At 40.0% G+C, this 22,525-nt stretch overlaps 1 protein-coding gene across 3 annotated transcripts in view; it reads left to right on the top strand.

Moving 5' to 3' along the window:
* NLGN4X (neuroligin 4 X-linked) overlaps positions 1–8,417 on the top strand; it is a 608,585-nt gene extending 600,168 nt beyond the window's left edge. For all 3 annotated transcript variants that reach the window (XM_069761571.1, XM_069761572.1, XM_069761569.1), the window contains one exon: positions 5,106–8,417. In XM_069761571.1, coding sequence (XP_069617672.1) covers positions 5,106–5,946 — 841 coding nt within the window. In that variant the 3' untranslated portion in view covers positions 5,947–8,417. The remainder of the gene's footprint in view (positions 1–5,105) is intronic.
* The last annotated feature ends 14,108 nt before the right edge of the window (positions 8,418–22,525 follow it).

Below are 22,525 nucleotides of genomic sequence, written 5' to 3'. Positions count from 1 at the left end.
TCCCCCATAATAATGACTTCTCCTTGAGTCGCAGCTTCATCTATTTCCTTTACGAGGATATTCTCCATTGCTTCCATTATTTTTGGAGATTTATAACAAACCCCTATCAGTAATTTATTATTTTTCCCCCTCCCCTTATCTCCACCCACAGGGACTCTACATTTTCAATAAATTCACCTATATTATCACGCCGGATGGGTTTTAAGGACGATTTTACATACAGACACACCCCATCCCCTCGCTTATCTGTATGGTCATTTCTGAACAGGCTATAGCCCTGCAAGTTAACAGCCCAGTCATGGCTCTCATCCAGCCATGTTTCAGATATCCCCACCATGTCATAATTATGCTCCAACAACTTTAATTCTAATCCATCCATTTTGTTGGCGAGGCTTCTAGCATTAGTATACATGCACTTGATGTTCCTCTCTGTACCTCTATTCTTTCTTAAATTATTAACTGTTCTAACCCCACCCCCATGCCACCGCCACCCCCAACTTCCTTATTTGTGCCCAGGTCTCTATCTGCACTATCTTCCCCTCCTATAAAATGAATACCCTCCCCCCAATTCCTAGTTTAAACACTCCTCCAACCTTCTAGCTATTTTCTACCCCAGCACAGCTACACCTTCCCCATTGAGATGCAGCCCGTCCCTAGTGTAGAGCCTGTAGCCAACTGAGAAGTCGGCCCAGTTCTGAAGGAACCCAAACCCCTCCTTCCTACACCAATTCTTGAGCCACTTATTAACCTCCCTAATCTCCCGTTGCCTCTCTGGCGTGGCACGTGGTACAGGCAGTATTTCGGAAAATACCACGTTGGAGGTCCTTGCTTTCAGCTTGCAGCCTAATTCCCTGAAATCATCTTTAAGGACCTTCTAGCTACCTCTAACTTTGTCATTTCTGCCAATGTGCACCATGACCGCTGGGTCCTCACCAGCCCCTCCCAGTAATCTGTCCACCCGATCATATTTAAGTATGTAGTATACGCAATCAAATTATCTCAGAAAAAAAACAAATAAGTGTTTTTACATCTATAAAATAGTTTTAATAAATATAAAAAAGAGTATAATCTAAAAATTTGAATCACATACAGTATTTTCCACAATAAAATGAATCTGTCAGTTTGAATAATATTAATAACCTCCAAATACAGAGTCAATCTGCAGGTTACTAGCATTATGAAAATTCACCACAGCTATATTGAAAGTGGAGCACCCAGGAGAAAATAACTTAATTCCTCCAGGGTGTTGCCTGTTTTTATTTATGAGGTTGTTATGGTATGGCTGCAGTTGCCATTCTCATTACAGTGAGTGCATCTGTGATTAACCATATATCTGCAGGTTAAAAGCATTCTCTTTCCTACCATTTTCCAAAAATATATGTTTATAAAAGTATTGAAACCATATTTTAACCCCTTTTTGCCCTAGGACGGAATAGTACATCCGAGGGCAGAACACCTCCTTTGATGTGTTTTGAACAGCTGACATGTGCCCGCAAAAGGCGCCGGTGGAATCGCGATCTGCCCATGCCTATTAACTAGTTAAATGCTGCTGTCAAACTCTGACAGTGGCATTTAACAAGCGCTTCCGGCCATATGGCTGGAAATGCGTGAACCGGTGACCCCGTCACATGATCAGAGGTCATCGGTGCATTGGCAAAACAACCAGAGGTCTCCTTGAGACCTCTATGGTTGTTGATCCCGGATTGCTATGAGTGTCACCCTGTATTCGGCACTCATAGCAATGCAATAATTCTGCTACATAAGGGCGATCTGAGCATCACCTCTATGTAGGCGAGCTGATCAAGTTGTGGCAGCTTATAGCCTCCCATGGAGGCTATTGAAGCATGCCAAAATTTAAAAAAATGCTTTTAAAAATTTGAAAAAAATACAAAAAAAATATAAAAGTTTAAATCACCCCTTTTGACCCTATTCAAAATAAGACAAAAAAAACAAACCTACACATATTTGGTATCGCCATATTCAGAATTACCCGGTATATCAATAAAAAAGATCAACTTGATTGCTAAATGGCGCAGCGATAAAAAAAGTCAAAACTCCAGGATTACATTTTTTGGTCATGGCGACATTGCATTAAAATGCAATAATGGGCAATCAAAAGAACATAGCTGCACCAAAATGGTATAGTTAAAAACATCAGCTCAGCATGCAAAAAGTAAGCCCTCATCCAACCCCAGAACACAAAAAATGGGTACGCTACAGGTATCGGAAAATGGCGCATTTTTTTTTAGCAAACTTTGGAATTTTCTTTCACCACTTTGATAAAAAAAAGAAGCTAGACATTTCTGGTGTCTATGAACCCGTAATTACAGGTTAGTTTTAGCATTTAATGAACCTAGCAAAAGTGTGAGATTGCACTTTGTTTGCAATTTCACTGTTATTGGAATTTTTTCCTATTTTCGAGTACAGGACATGCTAAAACCAATGACGTTGTTCAAAAGTACAGCTCGTTTTGCAAAAAATAAGCCATAACATATCCATATTGACTGAAAAATACAAAAGTTAAGGCTCTGGGAAGAAGGGGAGCAAAAAACGAAACAGCAAAACCGAAAAAAGCTGGAATCATGAAAGGGTTAAATGACATGAAGAAAAAAAGAACAGAAAGGGTTAAAAGGCATAAAGAAAAAAAGAACAGAAAGAATTGCATTTTTTCGTTTGCCTTTCTTCTAGATATTTGCAATTAGAGGCTAACAAATTGTCATTCATACCCCAAAAGGCTATCAATAGTGTTGAGCATTCCGATACCGCAAGTATCGGGTATCGGCCGATACTTGCGGTATCGGAATTCCGATACCGAGATTCGATACTTTTGTGGTATCGGGTATCGGTATCGGATCCATAGTAAGGTGTAAAATAAAGAATTAAAATAAAAAATATTGATATATTCACCTCTCCGGCGGCCCCTGGACATCACGCTAGTAACCGGCAGCCTTCTTTGTTTAAAATGAGCGCGTTTAGGACCTGAGGAATGACGTCGCGGCTTCTGATTGGTCGCGTGCCGCCCATGTGACCGCCACGCGACCAATCAGAAGCCGCGACGTCATTCCTCAGGTCCTAAATTCCTAGAATGAGCGCGTTTAGGACCTGAGGAATGACGTTGCGGTTTCTGATTGGTCACGTGCCGCCCATGTGACCGTCACGCGACCAATCAGAAGCCGCGACGTCATTCTCAGGCACTAAACTCCTCATTCTAGGAATTTAGGACCTGAGGAATGACGTCGCGGCTTCTGATTGGTCGCGTGGCGGTCACATGGGCGGCACGCGACCAATCAGAAGCCGTGACGTCATTCCTCAGGTCCTAAACGCGCTCATTTTAAACAAAGAAGCCTGCCGGTTACCAGTGTGATGTCCAGGGGCCGCCGGAGAGGTGAATATATCAATATTTTTTATTTTAATTCATTATTTTACACATTAATATGGATCCCAGGGCCTGAAGGAGAGTTTCCTCTCCTTCAGACCCTGGGAACCATCAGGATACCTTCCGATACTTGGTGTCCCATTGACTTGTATTGGTATCGGATATCGGTATCGGCGATATCTGATAATTTTTGGGTATCGGCCGATACTATCCGATACCGATACTTTCAAGTATCGGACAGTATCGCTCAACACTAGCTATCAATAAAAATACAAACTCAGTGTGCCCAAAACCAAACCCCTCAAACAGCTCAATGGACAGAAAAATAAAAAGTTACATGATAACAGAAGCAAATTTATTTTGACATATTTAAGAAATCATTTTGATTCACTAACCTAACAAAAAATATCAACAAATTTGGAGTCGTCATAATCGTGCTGACCTGTAGAATCATGTTGCCTAATCATCTTTACTGCACAATGAATGATGTGAAAACAAAACCCCAAAAGCTATAGAAAAAATTAATTATTTTTTTTGCAATATTGGAACACTTGGACTTTTGCAACATCTTTATCTGAATCTATTTCTTTATGTGCCTATTCTGTATAACCTAATAATAACTGAATCCTAAATCAAGTAAAAATTCAATATTTTCAGTTTGTTAACATATAAATAATTGCATTTTCTATTCATTCCTATTTAATAACTAGTGCGGTATTTTTTATGCCACTAGGGAAAAATTATTGAAAAGCTTTTAAATTCTGCAGAATTAATGATCTTTTAGGTTTGCAATCTGAAAACAAAGTGAATAAAAGATAAAAACAAAGCCATGGTTATGGGAATAAAGCAACACTTACTATATAGCAAATGTGTTGTGCCTTGAATTCAGATAAATTATAGCACATATAAATTTCCAGAATGTGTCAAAAGACAAGTTTTGAAATCACAGAACAGATTTCTTGAAATGACCAGAACATTAAAAGTTAAATTGGAACATAACTTATGTGGTGAATAATGTTTTTTTTACATCTACATGGAGCTTATTTTATTTAGTTTTCTTTTCAAACATTTTTATTAACTTTTCAAATAGTCATATAGAATGATGGCAAGTATGGGGAAAGGAGAGGAAAGACAAGGGCAGGGTATCTTAAAAGAAAAAATTGAGAATTCAGACTATTTACATAGATATTTAGCCTAAGAATAACCATATATGAACATTAGTAATTATAACAAGTGTAATGTTACAAAATAAATAAATAAAGCTGAAAATGTATTACAAGTCTAAAATGACTGAGTCCAGAGGTCAAATTCTTTCTACAATGCAAGATATTTGGCGTTTCACAAATCCCATTTTATATGGTATTTATGGAGGAAATTGTTGTTCAAAGCGAACCTTTTTTCAATGGTGCTGTGGAATTGAATTGCATTAATAATATCCGAAAATGTTGGTGTTTGGGATTTTATTTTACTTAGTTTTCAGCTAGGACCTTTTCAATTCATCTAGTTGTAATTTGCTTCATATTGTACAAATTTTAGATATATTTTTAGTTTTATATAGCACAGTACATTGTGTATATTTTAATACCTATGCTATATTATATCATTTTTTAGGGATAGAATTACATATATCAAGTAATTTAATAAGGATATGCTGAGAGTAACAACACATTTACTCTAATGTTGTAATAAATTTACTATAAAATTCTAATTTATATTCTTTTATTTTTAGTGATCCAAACAAGCCAGTCCCACAAGATACAAAGTTCATTCATACCAAGCCAAATCGATTTGAAGAAGTTGCTTGGACGAAATATGACCCAAAAGACCAACAGTATCTCCATATTGGTCTCAAGCCAAAAGTAAAAGACCACTACAGGGCGACAAAAGTGGCTTTTTGGTTAGAGCTAGTGCCACATTTACACAACCTGAATGAAATATTTCAATATGTTTCTACCACGACAAAAGTACCCCCGCCAGACATGACATCATTTCCATATGTTACCAGACGATCTCCTGTAAAGTCAAGAGCTACTACAAAACGTCCTGCATTGACACCAGCGAATAACCCTAAAGAAACACAAAAGACTGTCCTGGGTGAGACTACTATTATTGCTGAAGATAAACGAGATTACTCAACAGAACTCAGTGTCACAATTGCTGTTGGAGCATCCCTTTTGTTTCTAAATATCTTAGCTTTTGCAGCTTTGTATTATAAAAAAGATAAAAGACGTCATGAAACCCACAGACGGCCAAGCCCTCAAAGAAATACCACAAATGATATAGCTCACATTCAAAATGAAGAAATTATGTCCTTGCAGATGAAACAACTGGAGCATGATCATGAGTGCGAAGCTCTTCAAGCACATGATACTCTACGGCTAACCTGTCCACCAGATTACACCCTCACACTAAGAAGATCACCTGATGATATCCCTCTCATGACTCCAAATACCATAACAATGATTCCAAACACATTAACAGGGATGCAGCCATTGCATACCTTTAATACCTTTAGTGGAGGCCAAAATAGTACTAATTTACCCCATGGGCATTCCACCACTCGAGTATAGCTTTGCAATGTTTTTCATCCTCCCGGAGAAAACAAAAACAAACAGAAAACTTGTGAAGAATTAGAAAAGAAGGAATTATTTTCTTACTTATTCCTTTCTTGAGGAATTGTCCAATATTCACGCAGATCAGTCGAAGTGTGAATTGTGTACAATGCTGTTATGATAAAGCTTATGAATTTATCCCTGCTAGAAGAATTTAGAGAAACTTAATATTCTGAGCAATCTCCTAGAAGAAAATGGATTTATTCCTCTCTATCATATATGATGAAAGAAGCTGCTGTGGAACAGACAAACATTGTTACTGCTTTGTTTTTGTTTTCCAAGTTCTCTATGTGCCATAAAGAAACAAGGGGCTCTTGTTCAGACATGTTAGTATATTGAGCTTTTTATGAAGCTGTTATTCACAATGGGAAACCTATTTAAAGCAGAGGACTGACTATGCAGAGCAAAAATGTATAGCTCTGGCAAAGAAAGTAAATGCCATCATGAACTGTATTTAAAGTAAAAAAAAAGCATATTTGTATAAATGTAAATAGCTGTGAGTTACAAAAAAATATCTTTTATTGTTGTTTTAAGTTTAAAATAAGAACTTTTAGAAAGATTGTGCTTTTAGTTGTGACCTACGTGTATATACATTAGTCAAAAACCATCTTTATTGCCTCCAGAACAAGAAAAAAAAAAGGGTTTTCTTCTTAATAACTTGTCCTCAAACAAGAGGTATGTGATTTTATAATATAATTCATTTGTAGGAAATAATGCAAGCTCACTTGAAGATGACATTTTGGATATGTTACAAAATTCCCCTTTGAGGTAACAGATATGCATGTGCAATTTTACTGTACAATTTTATTTTGTTTTTATTTGAAGCAATATTTTACATTTTGCTCTTGTTTTATGAATTTCTGAAAAATTGGTAAATGCTCAATGATAATGAATTGAATTATACATGCATATGAGAATGTTTGAAATTGTTGTTTCCATTAAGATCCAAATATCTCAGAGTATATTATTAGCGAAACTACTAAAAACAAAAAAAAGAAATCCAGATGGAGCGTATTCTTTGCCTCTGCGTTTATTATTTGTAATATTAAGAAAATGATTACTGCAACATGGTTTCAGATTTGTCTTAACTGAGGCAATGCCTTTGCCACTATGCCTAATGTTTGTCATATAAAATGTGGGTCAACATTTATTTCTAGTTTTTGTTTATTTTTTTTTTTATTACTGATTATGTACTTGTCACATAAGTAATGCACATTATTGAAGGTTAAAAAGACAGACCACCAAATGATTTTCAAATAAATTCTAAACATTTTATTGGAATGTTCTGTTATGTTTTCTCTTTTTTCAATCCAACATTTTCCTTATATTATTTCAACAAGCCAAGTAATAAATTGCTTTAAGGGCTCATGTACTTGGATATACAGTATTAAGAATCCGTACAAGTTGCGTGGAGCCGTTACGCACCCACAGCAGCCTATGGGGTTAAATAGTTCTTTTGTGTCTTTCCAATTTTAGCTAGGAGGAATCTGAAGAAAAAAATACATATTTTATAAGATGCCATATTAAAAAGGAATTTAAATTAGAAGTATTTTAAAATAAATTTTCTTTGTACAACTATGCTGTACAAACTGACCGTAATGGATTTGTAACACAAAAATAGTAACAGGGACAGTTCATCGGGCTTTAGTCTATTTCAGCATTGTCTATTTTGAAAAAAATTATACTAAATTCAGAATTGGAAAAGTGATACCTTCACATACACCATTATACCCCCTATTTTTATTGCTCCATTCAAATTATTTTGTTTCTGTGTTGAAAGATCAAATTAAAAAAAATATATTATTTTTAGCAATGAAGTATATTACTAAAATTTAGAATTGAAAGTTAGGTTAAGACTTGCTTCCCATTAGCACCATTACTTCTGTTCCTAACAATGCCGTGATAGCTATGTCAGATCCATTTTCAAACTGTTCTTACCATATTAAATTATACTAAAATCGATTAGGTTTCCATCAAGATTGCAGTATTTTTGAAGCTAAGAAAAAACTTTGCACACTGTGCTATTCTTACCATCATAAAATACCAAAAACTAATATTGAAATCTGAAAAAGCCTTACAATACACTAGGATTAATGGTGATATTTATACTGTCATCCAATATGTAATATTTATTATTTTAAGACCGGAAATGTTTAAATGTGTATTACATTTGTTTATGGATATACAGTACTTTAATTACCAAGGTCTTAATATGTATTAGTAAATTTCTTCATGCCGACGTTGAAGAACTATATTAGCACATTGTGTATAAAATCTCTAAGGTTATTGCCAATTTTTCAATGAATGTATGGAACAAATTGGGCAAATGTAAAACATCTGTGTAAAAAAAAAATTCAATTATTTGCTCATTAAATATGTTCAATAAACATTTATTTCTGCAAAAGCAGGAAAACAACTTTTACATTTTTAAACATGATTACATACGTCATTTACATACATATGTTTTTAACGTGTTCCACAGTTTGTATCACATGTGACTAAGAGGGGATGAAAACAGAGATATAAAAAGAGACAGTCCTGTCCACGTGATGTTACGCCTTTCTAGGAACATGTAAAAAGGCATGGGGTTGGTAAAATATCAAAATGGTATTAGTGGAAAGAATGTTAGCATAGACTGCAAGCTATTCTGAGAGATGAGTGTATAGTTTGACTTCCATCACTTTTACTGACTTTTTACCAATGAAGAGACTTATAGAAAAGAGAAGCAGTAGAGCACTAAAATTAATAAATGGATAAATAGATCCGTTCAGTTAATAATTGATTTGTGAAGACAGTTCTGCTTTACTGTGAGCCACAGAAGAGGTTTTTGAAAAAAAAAAAAAGCAAAAGGTATGTACGGGAATATAAACTGGTGTGAATGCAGCATGTAAGCACATGTTCACACAAGCCACTAAACTGAAAAAAAGCAAAGACAGAAACATAATAATAAAATACCCTATAGTAAAATAGTAACTTGCATAGTGCATGAAAATAATGTACGGTATTTAGTTAACAATGTTTTTGCAATTTTTTAAATAAAAAAAGTTAACTAAATACCATACATTATTTTCATGCACTATGCTATATACTCTTTTACTGCAGGGTATTTTATCATTATTTTTCTGTCTTTTAATTTTTCTGTTTAGTAGCTGGTGAGAACATGTGTTTACATGCTGCATGCACACCAGTTTATATCCCAGTTCATACTTTTTATTTTTTTTTTCTGTCTGATTGCAACATGTGCATATAAAAGGTGTGGCCTGCCTTTGTATTAAGCTGGGCATAATTCATGTGGTCTCCCTTGACCATGCATTTATAAGTTGGTCGCAATCCATCTCAGCCCTTATCTACATGCACATCACTTGACAAACGTAAGGTTTTTAATATCAGAGTAAGGACCGTCTCAATTATGGTCACTGTGAAGTGGTGGGATGGCTTTTGCATTTTTTTAAATCAAAAAACATGTTAACTCACTGTATATTATTTCCATGCACTATGCTATTTACACTTTTACTGTAGAGTATTTTATCATTATATTTCTGTCTTTGTTTTTTCAGAAGTGGTGTTAGGTGTCGAGTTCCCACCTCTGCACAGGGGGAATCTCAAACCATCTCCGCTGTGGTCTCCCATTCTTCTCTAGCTGCAGTGGAGCCTACTCAGCGGAGACTTCGGTCCCAGCGTCTGGCTCAGGCAGATACTCTACGCCTGGCTACTGCTGTTCTTCCAGGTTCTGCCATTATAGCCAGTACTGAGCTACGGCGAGGACTCGCTTCTGGGACTAAGTCCTGCTTTCTCCTTTCTGAGCATGCCCAAAGGAAGACCTCTCATTGGAGGTCAGTGGTCACATGCTCAGGTCCTGAGGCAACTTCCTTTGGTCCTCTAGGAAGGTCCTGAAGTTGCTGCAGCTATAAAAGGTTCGCATGGCCGCACGGACACAGTGCTTTTCTATCTCGGCGACTTTGTGAATTAACAGAGGTCGCTTTTTACCACCATATAGTGCCATTTTGCTAGCAGCAGGTTCTCCTCCTGCACGGTGGACCCCGGGCTGCTAGCACACCAATAATATTATCTATATTTATTCAGTGCGTTCCACCTGCCCTAACAGAATACTAGCACCAGGGTCTGGCTAGTAAATGACAGATGATCAGCGTCTACAGCGGAACATCCAGCAGCTGGAACTTAGGTTGGTGGCTCTTGAACGCACAACCTCAGCTGTGGATGTTACCTCAGTCGCTGTTCAGGCTGCTAGTGTAACTGCAGCCAGTTTGTCCTCTTCCACCCCTGCTCCGACTTTATCCTGTCTCCCGCTACCAGACAAGTTTGCTGGTGACAGTAAGCTGTGTCCGGGATTCGTGAGCCAGTGTGCTATACATATAGAGCTCCTGGCTGCACGTTTTCCTACATAACGGGCTAAGGTGGGATTTATCATATCCCTTTTGTTGGGCAGGGCATTGGAGTGGGCAATGGCACTGTGGGAGCATGATGATCATGTGGTGCAGAGTGCTCCTCGGTTCCTGGACTCTCTGAAACAGGTCTTTTTAGGACCTCGTGGCACCCAGGATACGGTGTTCCAACTGTTGGCAATAACACAGGGTTCGTCCATGGTCAGCCAATTCACCGTCCAATTCCGTATTCTGGCATCTGAGCAGGAGTGGCCGAATAAAGTCCTCATTCCAGTGTTCTGGAGGGGATTGGCAGACCATGTAAAGGATGCCTTGGCCACCAGGGAGATTCTTGCCACACTGGAAGAGCTCATAACAATATCTACCCGTGGTTTGTAATATCTGTCAACAGTTAGGACATTATGCCAACAAATGTCCTCAGCGGTCGGGAAACGATCGCGTCTAGTAACCATTGGAGGAGGTTCACTAGACACAGCAGCATTTTCCTCTAAGCAGTCCTTTAATGGGACAATCAATTTAGGCTCATCCACTCTAACGGTCGAGCTTTGTGTGGACTCTGGAGCGGAGGGAAATTTCATGTCCTCTGCCTTCTCTTAGCACCATGCAATACCCCTGGTGATGCTCGCTAAACCAGTGACTGTTCGAATAATGATTGGGTCAACACTGCCCTCACAAATCACTCATCAGACCATTCCTTTCACGTTGTCAACATCCCCTTCCCATCAGGAGATTATCTCCCTCCTTGTCATTCCCGAGAGAATAGACGAGATTCTGCTGGGAATACACTGGCTCTGTTTCCACTCCCCACATATTGAGTGGACCTCAGGGAGGATATTGGATTGGAGTGAATCTTATGAGGGCAGATGTGTGAGGGAGTGCGTATATCTATCTCTATGCAGCAACCATGTATACACAAAGCCACCAGTCACTATAGAATGCTATGGTATCAAAATGTTACCTGCTCAGGATGTGCAGATGCTGCCAAGTGGTGTGCCCAGGGCACGGGGCAGGACACATCACCTCTCTCTGACCACACCACTTGGCAGCAACTACACACCCTGAGTAACATTTTGATACCATAGCATTCTATAGTGACTGAGGGCTTTGTGTATACACGGTTGCTGCATGGAAATAGATTTACGCTCTGATCTAGGAGACTGTCAATTAGGCTATATATGGAATGTTATTAGGCCCCATACCTCCTCTGGTTGTTGATATTTTTTGATCTTACATAATTTTGGGTCTTACATATTTTACCAATAAGGAGGTATTATCTTGGATGAACAAGGTTTATTATTCCTTCTTCATATCCTTTTTGGGACATTTGTTATTTCATAGCCATTTGCCTGCCGTACATTTTATTACTTTTTCTCCAAAACTTTTTTGATCTTGGTGCAGGTTCCTTTTCTATGTGTTGTCTCCTTCCTCGTTTTTTTTCTTGGAGGTTACCCTTAATTCTCCTGCCTTTTTATATTATATTCTTACATGTTTTTTATATTGTAATTTAATAAAAGATATACATTTTACTCACTTTCTTTTGTCTCTGGTCACTTCCTGCTGTTATGGTTCACCACATATCAGTGTTGAATATAATAAGTTGGAGAAATGTGTGTTTGAGCAGGAGTCCTTGCCTTTCCTTGGTTAGATCATCTCCGCCCAGGGATTGGCTATAGATCCTGCCAAACTACAGGCTGTGGTGGACTGGCAGAAACCCCATCCTCTCAAAGCGGTTCAGCATTTTATGGGGTTCATTAATTATTATCGCCAGTTCATTCCACATTTCTCAACTTTGTTAGCTCCCTTGGTAGCCCTCACCAAGAAGGGAGCAAATCCCAAATTGTGGTCGGAGGAGGTCTCCAGGGCCATACTCTCTTTAAAATCTCATTTTGCTATCGCTCCCATTCTACATTGCCCCGATGTAGATAAGCTGTTCATAATGGAGGTGGATGCCTCATCTCTTGGTGCTGGTGCAGTCCTCTTTCCAAAAAATGCTCAAGGTCGGAAGCATCCCTGCTTCTTGTTTTCCAAGACCTTCACACCAGCAGAGAAGAATTATTCCATCAGGGACAGGGAGTTGCTAGCAATGAAGTTGGCTTTCTCTGAGTGGAGACACCTTCTGGAGGGGACTCGCTTTCCTTCCAAGTCACACAGACAAAAATTTGGTGTATTTACGAACAGCCCAGTGGCTAAATTCTCACCAGGCCAGATGGTCTTTGTTGTTCTCCCGGTTCCATTTCACCCTCCATTTCCTCTCTGGGGAGAAGAACATTCGTGCTGATGCTTCGTTGTATCTTCTGAGGAGAAGGAAGGGGTGCCTCGGCTTATTGTTCCATCTGAGAGCCAGAGAACCGTGGCCCCGGTTTCGCTAGAGTCGGTGCTTCCGGGCAAGACTTTTGTACCTACTAATTTGTGACCGTAGGTTCTTTCTTAAGCTCATTCATCCAGGGTGGGTGGACATTTTGGGATCAAGTGGACATCTGATCTGCTGGCAAGCATGTACTGTTGGCCGCATATGGCCCATGATGTCGGAAACTATATTCGGGCGTGTGTCTCCTGCACCAAAAATAAGTCTCCTTGACAATGGCCATCTAGGTTACTTTATCCTCTGCCAGTGGCAGACAGGCTCTGGGAGATGGTCGGATGGACTTTGTGGTGGGCTTACCCAAGTCCTGTGGCTGCACCATCATTTTGGTAATCACCGACCATTTTTATAAAATGTTGCATTTCTTGCCGCTTCCACAGCTACCTGCTGCACGGGCCTTGGCAGCATTGTATATAAGACACATTTTCCGTCTACACGGTATGCCAGACAAAATTGTCAGTGACCGGGGTCCTCAGTTTGCATCTTGGTTCTGGAGGGAGCTTTGTCGTCTACTCAGTAATGAGTTGAATCTCTCTTCAGCATATCATCCCGAGACGAATGGGTTGGTAGAGTGGGCCAACCAGACCCTGGTCACATATTTGCGACATTTTGTTTCTGCCAGGTAGGATGACTGGGCATCCTTAACACCATGGGCAGAGTTTGCACTTAACAAAGCCTTACCTGACTCCACTGGTCAGAATCCTTTCCTGCTTAATTATGGTCAGCATCCGCGGGTTCCTGTGCCTATGCCTCTGTCTTCCGCCGACTCCAGGGTGGCAGACTGGGCTGTGGAGGCACGTGTAATTTTGGGACTGCACTCAGGATGTCTCCAGGCCTCCAAGGAGAGAATGAGGTCCTCTGCCAAAGCACATCGGCGCCCCGCTCCAACCTTTGCTCCTGGTGACTTAGTGTAGCTCTCCGCCCGTAACATCAGGTTGCGAGTTGAGTCAAGTTTGCACCTCGCTATTTGGGTCCCTTCAAGGTGTTTGAACAGGTTAACACTGTGGTCTATCGTCTGGCCCTTCCTCCATGCCAGGGTATCACCGACATCTTTCATGTGTCCCTCCTAAAGCCTGTACACATGTCCCATTTTTCTGAGTCATCTGCCGGGACATCGGGTTTGTCTTCGGACGATTACGAGGTGAATGCTATTTTGGGGTGCAAGGTGGTTCATGGCAAAAAAATTTATTTGGTGAACTGGAAGGGTTATGGCCCAGAGGACAGGTCCTTGGAGCCTGCTGAGCATTTTCGAGCCAAGCAGCTCATTGCAGCCTTCGAGCGTAGCGAGGTCCAAGGAGGGGGGCCCAAGGAGGGGGGTAATGTTAGGTGTCGAGTTCCAGCCTCTGCACAGGGGGACTCTCGAACCATCTCTGCTGCGGTCTTCCATTCTTCTCCAGCTGCAGTGGAGCCTGCTCAGTGGAGACATCGGTCCCAGCTTTTGGCTCAGGCAAATACTCTGCTCCTGGCTGCTGCTGTTCTTCCAGGCTCTGCCATGATAACCAGTACTGATCTGTGGTGAGGACTCGCTTCTGGGACTAAGTCCTGCTTTATCCCTTCTGAGCATGCCCAAAGAAATACCTCTCATTGGAGGTCAGGGGTCACACGCTCAGGTCCTGACACAACTCCCATTGGTCCTCTAGGAAGGTCCTGAAGTTGCTGCAGCTATAAAAAGGTTTGCATGGCCGCACGGCCATGCTCTAGTATCAATCTTTGTCATGTGCTTTGCACCAGTGTGGTTATGAATGCTTGTGGTCAGGGTCGGCTGAAATAAGCCACTAGAATACCGGCACCTCCGGTCAGGAGTTTGATTGCATGTATTCAGGGCCCAGCTGAAATAAGCCACTAGAATACCGGCACCTCCGTGAAGAATTGTTTGTGTGCCCCTCTGACTGCATGACCACTGGCTGCTATCAGCTCAGCAGTTAGCTGAGATCTCCTGTGAGCTTAACAGGACACAGTGCTTTTCTATCTCAGCGACTCTGTGAATTAACAGAGGTCGCTTATACCGCTGTATAGTGCCATTTTGCTAGCAGCAGGATCTCCTCCTGTACAGTGGACCCTGGGCTGCGAACGCACCAATAATAACATCTATATTTAATCGGTGCCTTCCGTCTGCCCTAAAAAGAGGTTTTTGAGCAGTAACTCATAGAGAGAGCAGAATTTTGGAAAGTTGTAAAGTCAGAAGTAGCAAAAAGTAGTAAGTGCAGAAATTGGAATTATCCAAAGGTGTTTAAGGTGTCTATAAAAATCTTTAGATCAAAAGAATGAAGACAATTCTATAATGGAAAAAATTCCAATGTAAATGATTGAAACGGAGTGATATGAAATAAAATAATTTATACTTCAGAAAAAATTAAAGCCTACACAAAAACTACATGCAGCTAAGCTGAAGACAAAACAGTGGACAGCCTTTGCCCACTTGGGATAAATGTTGCCAACAAAAATATATTGACTATGACTCATTTTAGTATCTGAACAAAAGAAAAATGTATTACATATCTTAACCTTCACTCTTTTCTCTTCCATCATTGCAATAAACTATATCCTGCTTAAGAATGAAACAAAAATTTAAGCTTACAGATACGTTATATATTAAGACTAAAAGCACATGGATCAACTTGACTATACACAGATGATCTTGAGCAATTAATAATATACCTTGACAATGACAAGGCAAGAAATAATGATTTCTGCTAGAAGCACAATATGTCCTTCCAATATATATTTCATTAAAGAGGCCGCCATTGAAGCAATTCTAGCTTTTCAAAGTCTTGGCATCTTAGCTGTTAGTTTGTTTAGGTAATCTCCAGAAATGTCACCACATGGTTCCTTCAGCTTATTTCACAAGTGTGATTAATACTATGCTGTCAAAAGGATTGAGATCTGGTGAATATGTGAGCCAGTACATTATAGAAAAGTACTATACGAATGCTTGTCTTCTAAATATATCATGCATAATATGGGGTGATGTATTGAGTTTGGCTCCAAACAAACACTGTCCAAAAGGTAAGGTGTGGCATTGCAAAATGTAATAGTAACCTTCATAATTAAAAAAGGACGTTTCCCCAAATTCTTCATGTTGAACAGTACACACACTTAAATAGTGGCTGCAGAGTGGAATAAAACATTTCTTTTATTAGCTTACCTTTTTGTTGATATTAGCAATCAAAGCATTTGCTTCATAATATTCACTCATGCTTCTTCCACCATGTTTTTTTTTTAATCTTCAATTAATATGGCACACTAATTGCAACAATGTTTGCACCACTATATATATCTATATATATAATTGTCTAAGGGTTTTTCCGTCTGTCTGTCTGTCTGTCTGTCCTGGAAATCCCGGCTCTCTGATTGGTCGAGGCCAATTGGTCGGGCACAGCGACGATGATGTCATAAAGGATGTAGAAATCCCGCGTCTGATTGGTCGAGGCCGCCAGGCACAGCGACGATGATGTCATAAAGGACGTAGACATCTCACGTTTCTGATTCAGAGACCGGCACAGCATCGACGTAGAAATCCCGCGTCTCTGATTGGTCGAGGCCACCAGGCCTCGACCAATCAGCAACGGGCACAGCGACGATGATGTCATAAAGGACGTAGAAATCCCGCGTCTGATTGGTCGAGGCCCCCAGGCCTCAACCAATCAGCAACGGGCACAGCGACGATGATGTCATAATGGTTGCCATGGCGACGATGATGTCATAAAGGTTGCCTCGACCAATCAGCGACGGGCACAGTCTGCCGCGAATTCTGGAATCATCATTGTCCATATACTACGGGGACATGCATATTCTAGAATACCCGATGCATTAGAATTGGGCCACAATCTAGTATATATATATATATATATATATATATATATATATATATAAAATCTTCATATTAGGAGGCAAATGTTGCCATCCAAAACATGCAATTTCTGACCTAAGTAGAAATACAGGTGGCTCTCACAAAATTAGTTAATTTATTTCAGTTATTCAATACAAAAATTCTATTTAAAGTGTTTATTTCTGTTAATTGTGATGATTATGGCTTACAGCCAAAGAGAACCCAAAAGTCAATATTTCAGTAAATTAGAATACTTTATACTACCAGCTTGAAAAATGAGTATAAAATTCAAAATGTTGGCCTACTAAAATGTATGTGTTCAGTAAATGCACTCAATACTTGGTTGGGGCTCATTTTGCATCAATTACTGTATCAATGTGGTGTGGCATGGATGCCAATGGCACTGCTGAGGTGTTATGGAAGCCCAGGTTGCTTTGATAGCAGTCTTCAGCTTGTCAGCATTGTTTGATCTGGCATCTCTCATCTTCCTCTTGACAATACCCCATAGATTCTCTATGGGGTTAATGTCAGGCAAGTTTACTGGCCAATCAAGCATAGTAACATAGTAACATAGTAACATAGTTAGTAAGGCCGAAAAAAGACATTTGTCCATCCAGTTCAGCCTATATTCCATCATAATAAATCCCCAGATCTACGTCCTTCTACAGAACCTAATAATTGTATGATACAATATTGTTCTGCTCCAGGAAGACATCCAGGCCTCTCTTGAACCCCTCGACTGAGTTCGCCATCACCACCTCCTCAGGCAAGCAATTCCAGATTCTCACTGCCCTAACAGTAAAGAATCCTCTTCTATGTTGGTGGAAAAACCTTCTCTCCTCCAGACGCAAAGAATGCCCCCTTGTGCCCGTCACCTTCCTTGGTATAAACAGATCCTCAGCGAGATATTTGTATTGTCCCCTTATATACTTATACATGGTTATTAGATCGCCCCTCAGTCGTCTTTTTTCTAGACTAAATAATCCTAATTTCGCTAATCTATCTGGGTATTGTAGTTCTCCCATCCCCTTTATTAATTTTGTTGCCCTCCTTTGTACTCTCTCTAGTTCCATTATATCCTTCCTGAGCACCGGTGCCCAAAACTGGACACAGTACTCCATGTGCGGTCTAACTAGGGATTTGTACAGAGGCAGTATAATGCTCTCATCATGTGTATCCAGACCTCTTTTAATGCACCCCATGATCCTGTTTGCCTTGGCAGCTGCTGCCTGGCACTGGCTGCTCCAGGTAAGTTTATCATTAACTAGGATCCCCAAGTCCTTCTCCCTGTCAGATTTACCCAGTGGTTTCCCGTTCAGTGTGTAATGGTGATATTGATTCCCTCTTCCCATGTGTATAACCTTACATTTATCATTGTTAAACCTCATCTGCCACCTTTCAGCCCAAGTTTCCAACTTATCCAGATCCATCTGTAGCAGAATACTATCTTCTCTTGTATTAACTGCTTTACATAGTTTTGTATCATCTGCAAATATCGATATTTTACTGTGTAAACCTTCTACCAGATCATTAATGAATATGTTGAAGAGAACAGGTCCCAATACTGACCCCTGCGGTACCCCACTGGTCACAGCGACCCAGTTAGAGACTATACCATTTATAACCACCCTCTGCTTTCTATCACTAAGCCAGTTACTAACCCATTTACACACATTTTCCCCCAGACCAAGCATTCTCATTTTGTGTACCAACCTCTTGTGCGGCACGGTATCAAACGCTTTGGAAAAATCGAGATATACCACGTCCAATGACTCACCGTGGTCCAGTCTATAGCTTACCTCTTCATAAAAACTGATTAGATTGGTTTGACAGGAGCGATTTCTCATAAACCCATGCTGATATGGAGTTAAACAGTTATTCTCATTGAGATAATCCAGAATAACATCCCTCAGAAACCCTTCAAATATTTTACCAACAATAGAGGTTAGACTTACTGGCCTATAATTTCCAGGTTCACTTTTAGAGCCCTTTTTGAATATTGGCACCACATTTGCTATGCGCCAGTCCTGCGGAACAGACCCTGTCGCTATAGAGTCACTAAAAATAAGAAATAATGGTTTATCTATTACATTACTTAGTTCTCTTAGTACTCGTGGGTGTATGCCATCCGGACCTGGAGATTTATCTATTTTAATCTTATTTAGCCGGTTTCGCACCTCTTCTTGGGTTAGATTGGTGACTCTTAATATAGGGTTTTCATTGTTTCTTGGGATTTCACCTAGCATTTCATTTTCCACCGTGAATACCGTGGAGAAGAAGGTGTTTAATATGTTAGCTTTTTCCTCGTCATCTACAACCATTCTTTCCTCACTATTTTTTAAGGGGCCTACATTTTCAGTTTTTATTCTTTTACTATTGATATAGTTGAAGAACAGTTTGGGATTAGTTTTACTCTCCTTAGCAATGTGCTTCTCTGTTTCCTTTTTGGCAGCTTTAATTAGTTTTTTAGATAAAGTATTTTTCTCCCTATAGTTTTTTAGAGCTTCAGTGGTGCCATCCTGATTTAGTAGTGCAAATGCTTTCTTTTTACTGTTAATTGCCTGCCTTACTTCTTTGTTTAGCCACATTGGGTTTTTCCTATTTCTAGTCCTTTTATTCCCACAAGGTATAAACCGCTTACACAGCCTATTTAGGATGTTCTTAAACATTTCCCATTTATTATCTGTATTCTCATTTCTGAGGATATTGTCCCAGTCTACCAGATTAAGGGCATCTCTAAGCTGTTCAAACTTTGCCTTCCTAAAGTTCAATGTTTTTGTGACTCCCTGACAAGTCCCCCTAGTGAAAGACAGGTGAAACTGCACAATATTGTGGTCGCTATTTCCTAAATGCCCAACCACCTGCAGATTTGTTATTCTGTCAGGTCTATTAGATAGTATTAGGTCTAAAAGTGCTGCTCCTCTGGTTGGATTCTGCACCAATTGTGAAAGATAATTTTTCTTGGTTATTAGCAGAAACCTGTTGCCTTTATGGGTTTCACAGGTTTCTGTTTCCCAGTTAATATCCGGGTAGTTAAAGTCCCCCATAACCAGGACCTCATTATGGGTTGCAGCTTCATCTATCTGCTTTAGAAGTAGACTTTCCATGGTTTCTGTTATATTTGGGGGTTTGTAACAGACCCCAATGAGAATTTTGTTACCATTTTTCCCTCCATGAATTTCAACCCATATGGACTCGACATCCTCATTCCCTTCGCTAATATCCTCCCTTAAAGTGGACTTTAGACAAGACTTTACATAGAGACAAACCCCTCCTCCTCTCCGATTTTTACGATCCTTTCTAAACAGACTGTAACCCTGTAAGTTAACTGCCCAGTCATAGCTTTCATCTAACCATGTCTCGGTTATTCCCACTATGTCAAAGTTACCTGTAGATATTTCTGCTTCTAGTTCTTCCATCTTGTTTGTCAGGCTTCTGGCGTTTGCGAGCATGCAGTTTAGAGGATTTTGTTTTGTTCCAATCTCCTCACTGTGGATTGTTTTAGAAATGTTCTTACCTCCCTTCTGAGTATGTTTTCCTGGGTCGTCTTTGTTCAAGTCTAATGTTTTTCTTCCCGTCCCCTCTTCTTCTAGTTTAACGCCCTCCTGATGAGTGTAGCGAGTCTTCTGGCGAATGTGTGTTTCCCAGGTTTGTTGAGGTGTAGTCCGTCTCTGGCGAGGAGTCCATCGTACAAGTAATTCACACCGTGGTCCAGGAATCCGAATCCTTGTTGTCTGCACCATCGTCTTAGCCAGTTGTTTGCATCAAGGATCCTGTTCCATCTCCTGGTGCCATGCCCATCTACTGGAAGGATAGAAGAAAAAACTACCTGTGCATCCAGTTCCTTTACTTTCTTCCCCAACTCTTCAAAGTCCTTGCAGATTGTCGGTAGGTCCTTCCTTGCCGTGTCATTGGTGCCAACAAGGAAGGACCTTGATAGTGATACTGTTGCTTTTAAACCAGATATTTTAGCAGTGTGGACAGGTGCAATGTCCTGCTGGAGAATGAAATTTCCATCTCCAAAAAACTCTAAAGTGCTCTAAAATTTCCTGGTAGACAGCTGTGCTGACTTTAATCTTGATAAAGCACAATGGACCTACACAAGCAGATGACATGGCTCCCCAAACCATCACTGATTGTGGAAACTTCACACTAGACCTCAAACAGCTTGGAATGTGTGCCTCTCAATTCTTCCTCCAGACTCTGGGACCTTCATTTCCAGATGAAATGCAAAATTTACTTTGATCTGAAAACAGCACCTTGGACCACTGAGCAGCAATCCAATTCTTTTTCTCTTTGGCCCAGGTAAGACATTTCTGGTGTGTATTGGTCATGAGCGTCTTGACATAAGGAATGTGACACTTGTCCTGGATAGGTCTGTTTGTGGTGGTGGAAGCAATGACTCAAGCAGCAGTTGACTACTTGTGAAATTCCCCAAAATTTTTGAATGGCCTTTTCTTAACAATCCTTTCAAGCTTGTGGCTATCCAGGTTGCTTGTGCACCTTTTTTCTTCCACACTTTTTCCTTCCACTCAACTTTCCATTAATATTCTTGGATACAGCACTCTATGAACAGCCAGCTTCTTTAGCAGTGACCTTTTGTGGCTTACCCTCCTTGTGGAGTGTGTCAATGACTGCCATCTGGACACCTGTCAAGTTAGCAGTCTTCCTCATGATTGTGGAGACTACTGACACATACTAAAGGACCTTTTTAAATGCTTAATTCACGTGTAAAAAAACGGACCTTATTCATCTAAGTAATTCGACAATCAGTGAAATACGAGGAAAGAAGAGGAAGAAGAGATCAGACAATAAGGTCGCAATACATCAACATTTGTTAAACATAGTCATATTTTATTATAATCAGGTGACTAGAGATGAGTGAGCCTTCCAAGGCTGGGTTCAGTTCAGCGAATCTCCTCTTGTTTGCCAAAAATAATTGCTGAACATGTTCGACGAACATTAACAAACCCCATTAAATTAAATAAGCAGCAAAGCCAAACGCATACGCAACACCTTAATGGGTGATAAAAAGCTTCATAAGCAGCTCAAATTAGGGGCCGACACCATTAAAAAGAAAATGTAAAGTTACCCGCAGTAGAAATTTGCTAATAGCACAGGAGCAGTCTGCCATGGTTCATGCATGAGGCATCAGGATCTGGGCAAGCATTTACCGCTTTGAATTGAAGTTTCAAATAAGGCGTGGTGGGTAAAGGAGTGGTTTAAGTCATCTTTGCTGGGAGCCCTGATACTTCATGAAACAGCTCAATTTTATTTTCCCAGCCACACTCAGTTGACAGAAACATCAGTTTAATAGAGTACTATTGGTAGTGAAAAATGTAAGAATAGTAACACAGGTACTTGAGTGAATGTAAGTGCAGGCCTGCCAGTCTGGGAGCTCTATTACTACAGGTAACACATAAAGGAGAACCAACTTAGAGTCTCCACATTTCAAAAAATTATTGTCACAAACCACTAAAGTGTCATCAATTTCAACAGAATAGGAACAGTAATAATAGGCCTCTGACACAATTTCCCCTGCAGGCAACCCAACAGATGGAAAACCAACTTGGAGTCTCCCCCTTTCAAAAAATTGTAACATCAGCAGCAATAGCAACAGCAGTCACAGAAGGGACAAGAAAGGTGTCACAGACTACAATAATGTGAGTTCAATGCACGTCACTAAAATCGACACCATCGCCTTGTCTGCCCAGTCTGCAACTGGGGTGCAAAAGTCATTGAAGATCCATGACTTGTTAATTTTGATGAATATTAGGTGGTCTACACTTTCAAGTGACAGCCAGATGCGATTATCCACCTGGACACCACAAGCAGCGCTGAACACATGTGAAAGAATGCTGGTTGTCAGGGATGAGAAAACCTGTAAGACGTGACAGGCGAGCTCAGGCCATTGTTCCATTTTGAAGACCAAAATGAAAAAGG

The sequence above is a fragment of the Ranitomeya imitator genome, chromosome 3, assembly GCF_032444005.1.
Source record: "Ranitomeya imitator isolate aRanImi1 chromosome 3, aRanImi1.pri, whole genome shotgun sequence".
Taxonomy (NCBI): domain Eukaryota; kingdom Metazoa; phylum Chordata; class Amphibia; order Anura; family Dendrobatidae; genus Ranitomeya; species Ranitomeya imitator.
Note: the sequence above shows the minus strand (reverse complement) of the source record. Positions and strands in the feature narration are given on the sequence as shown.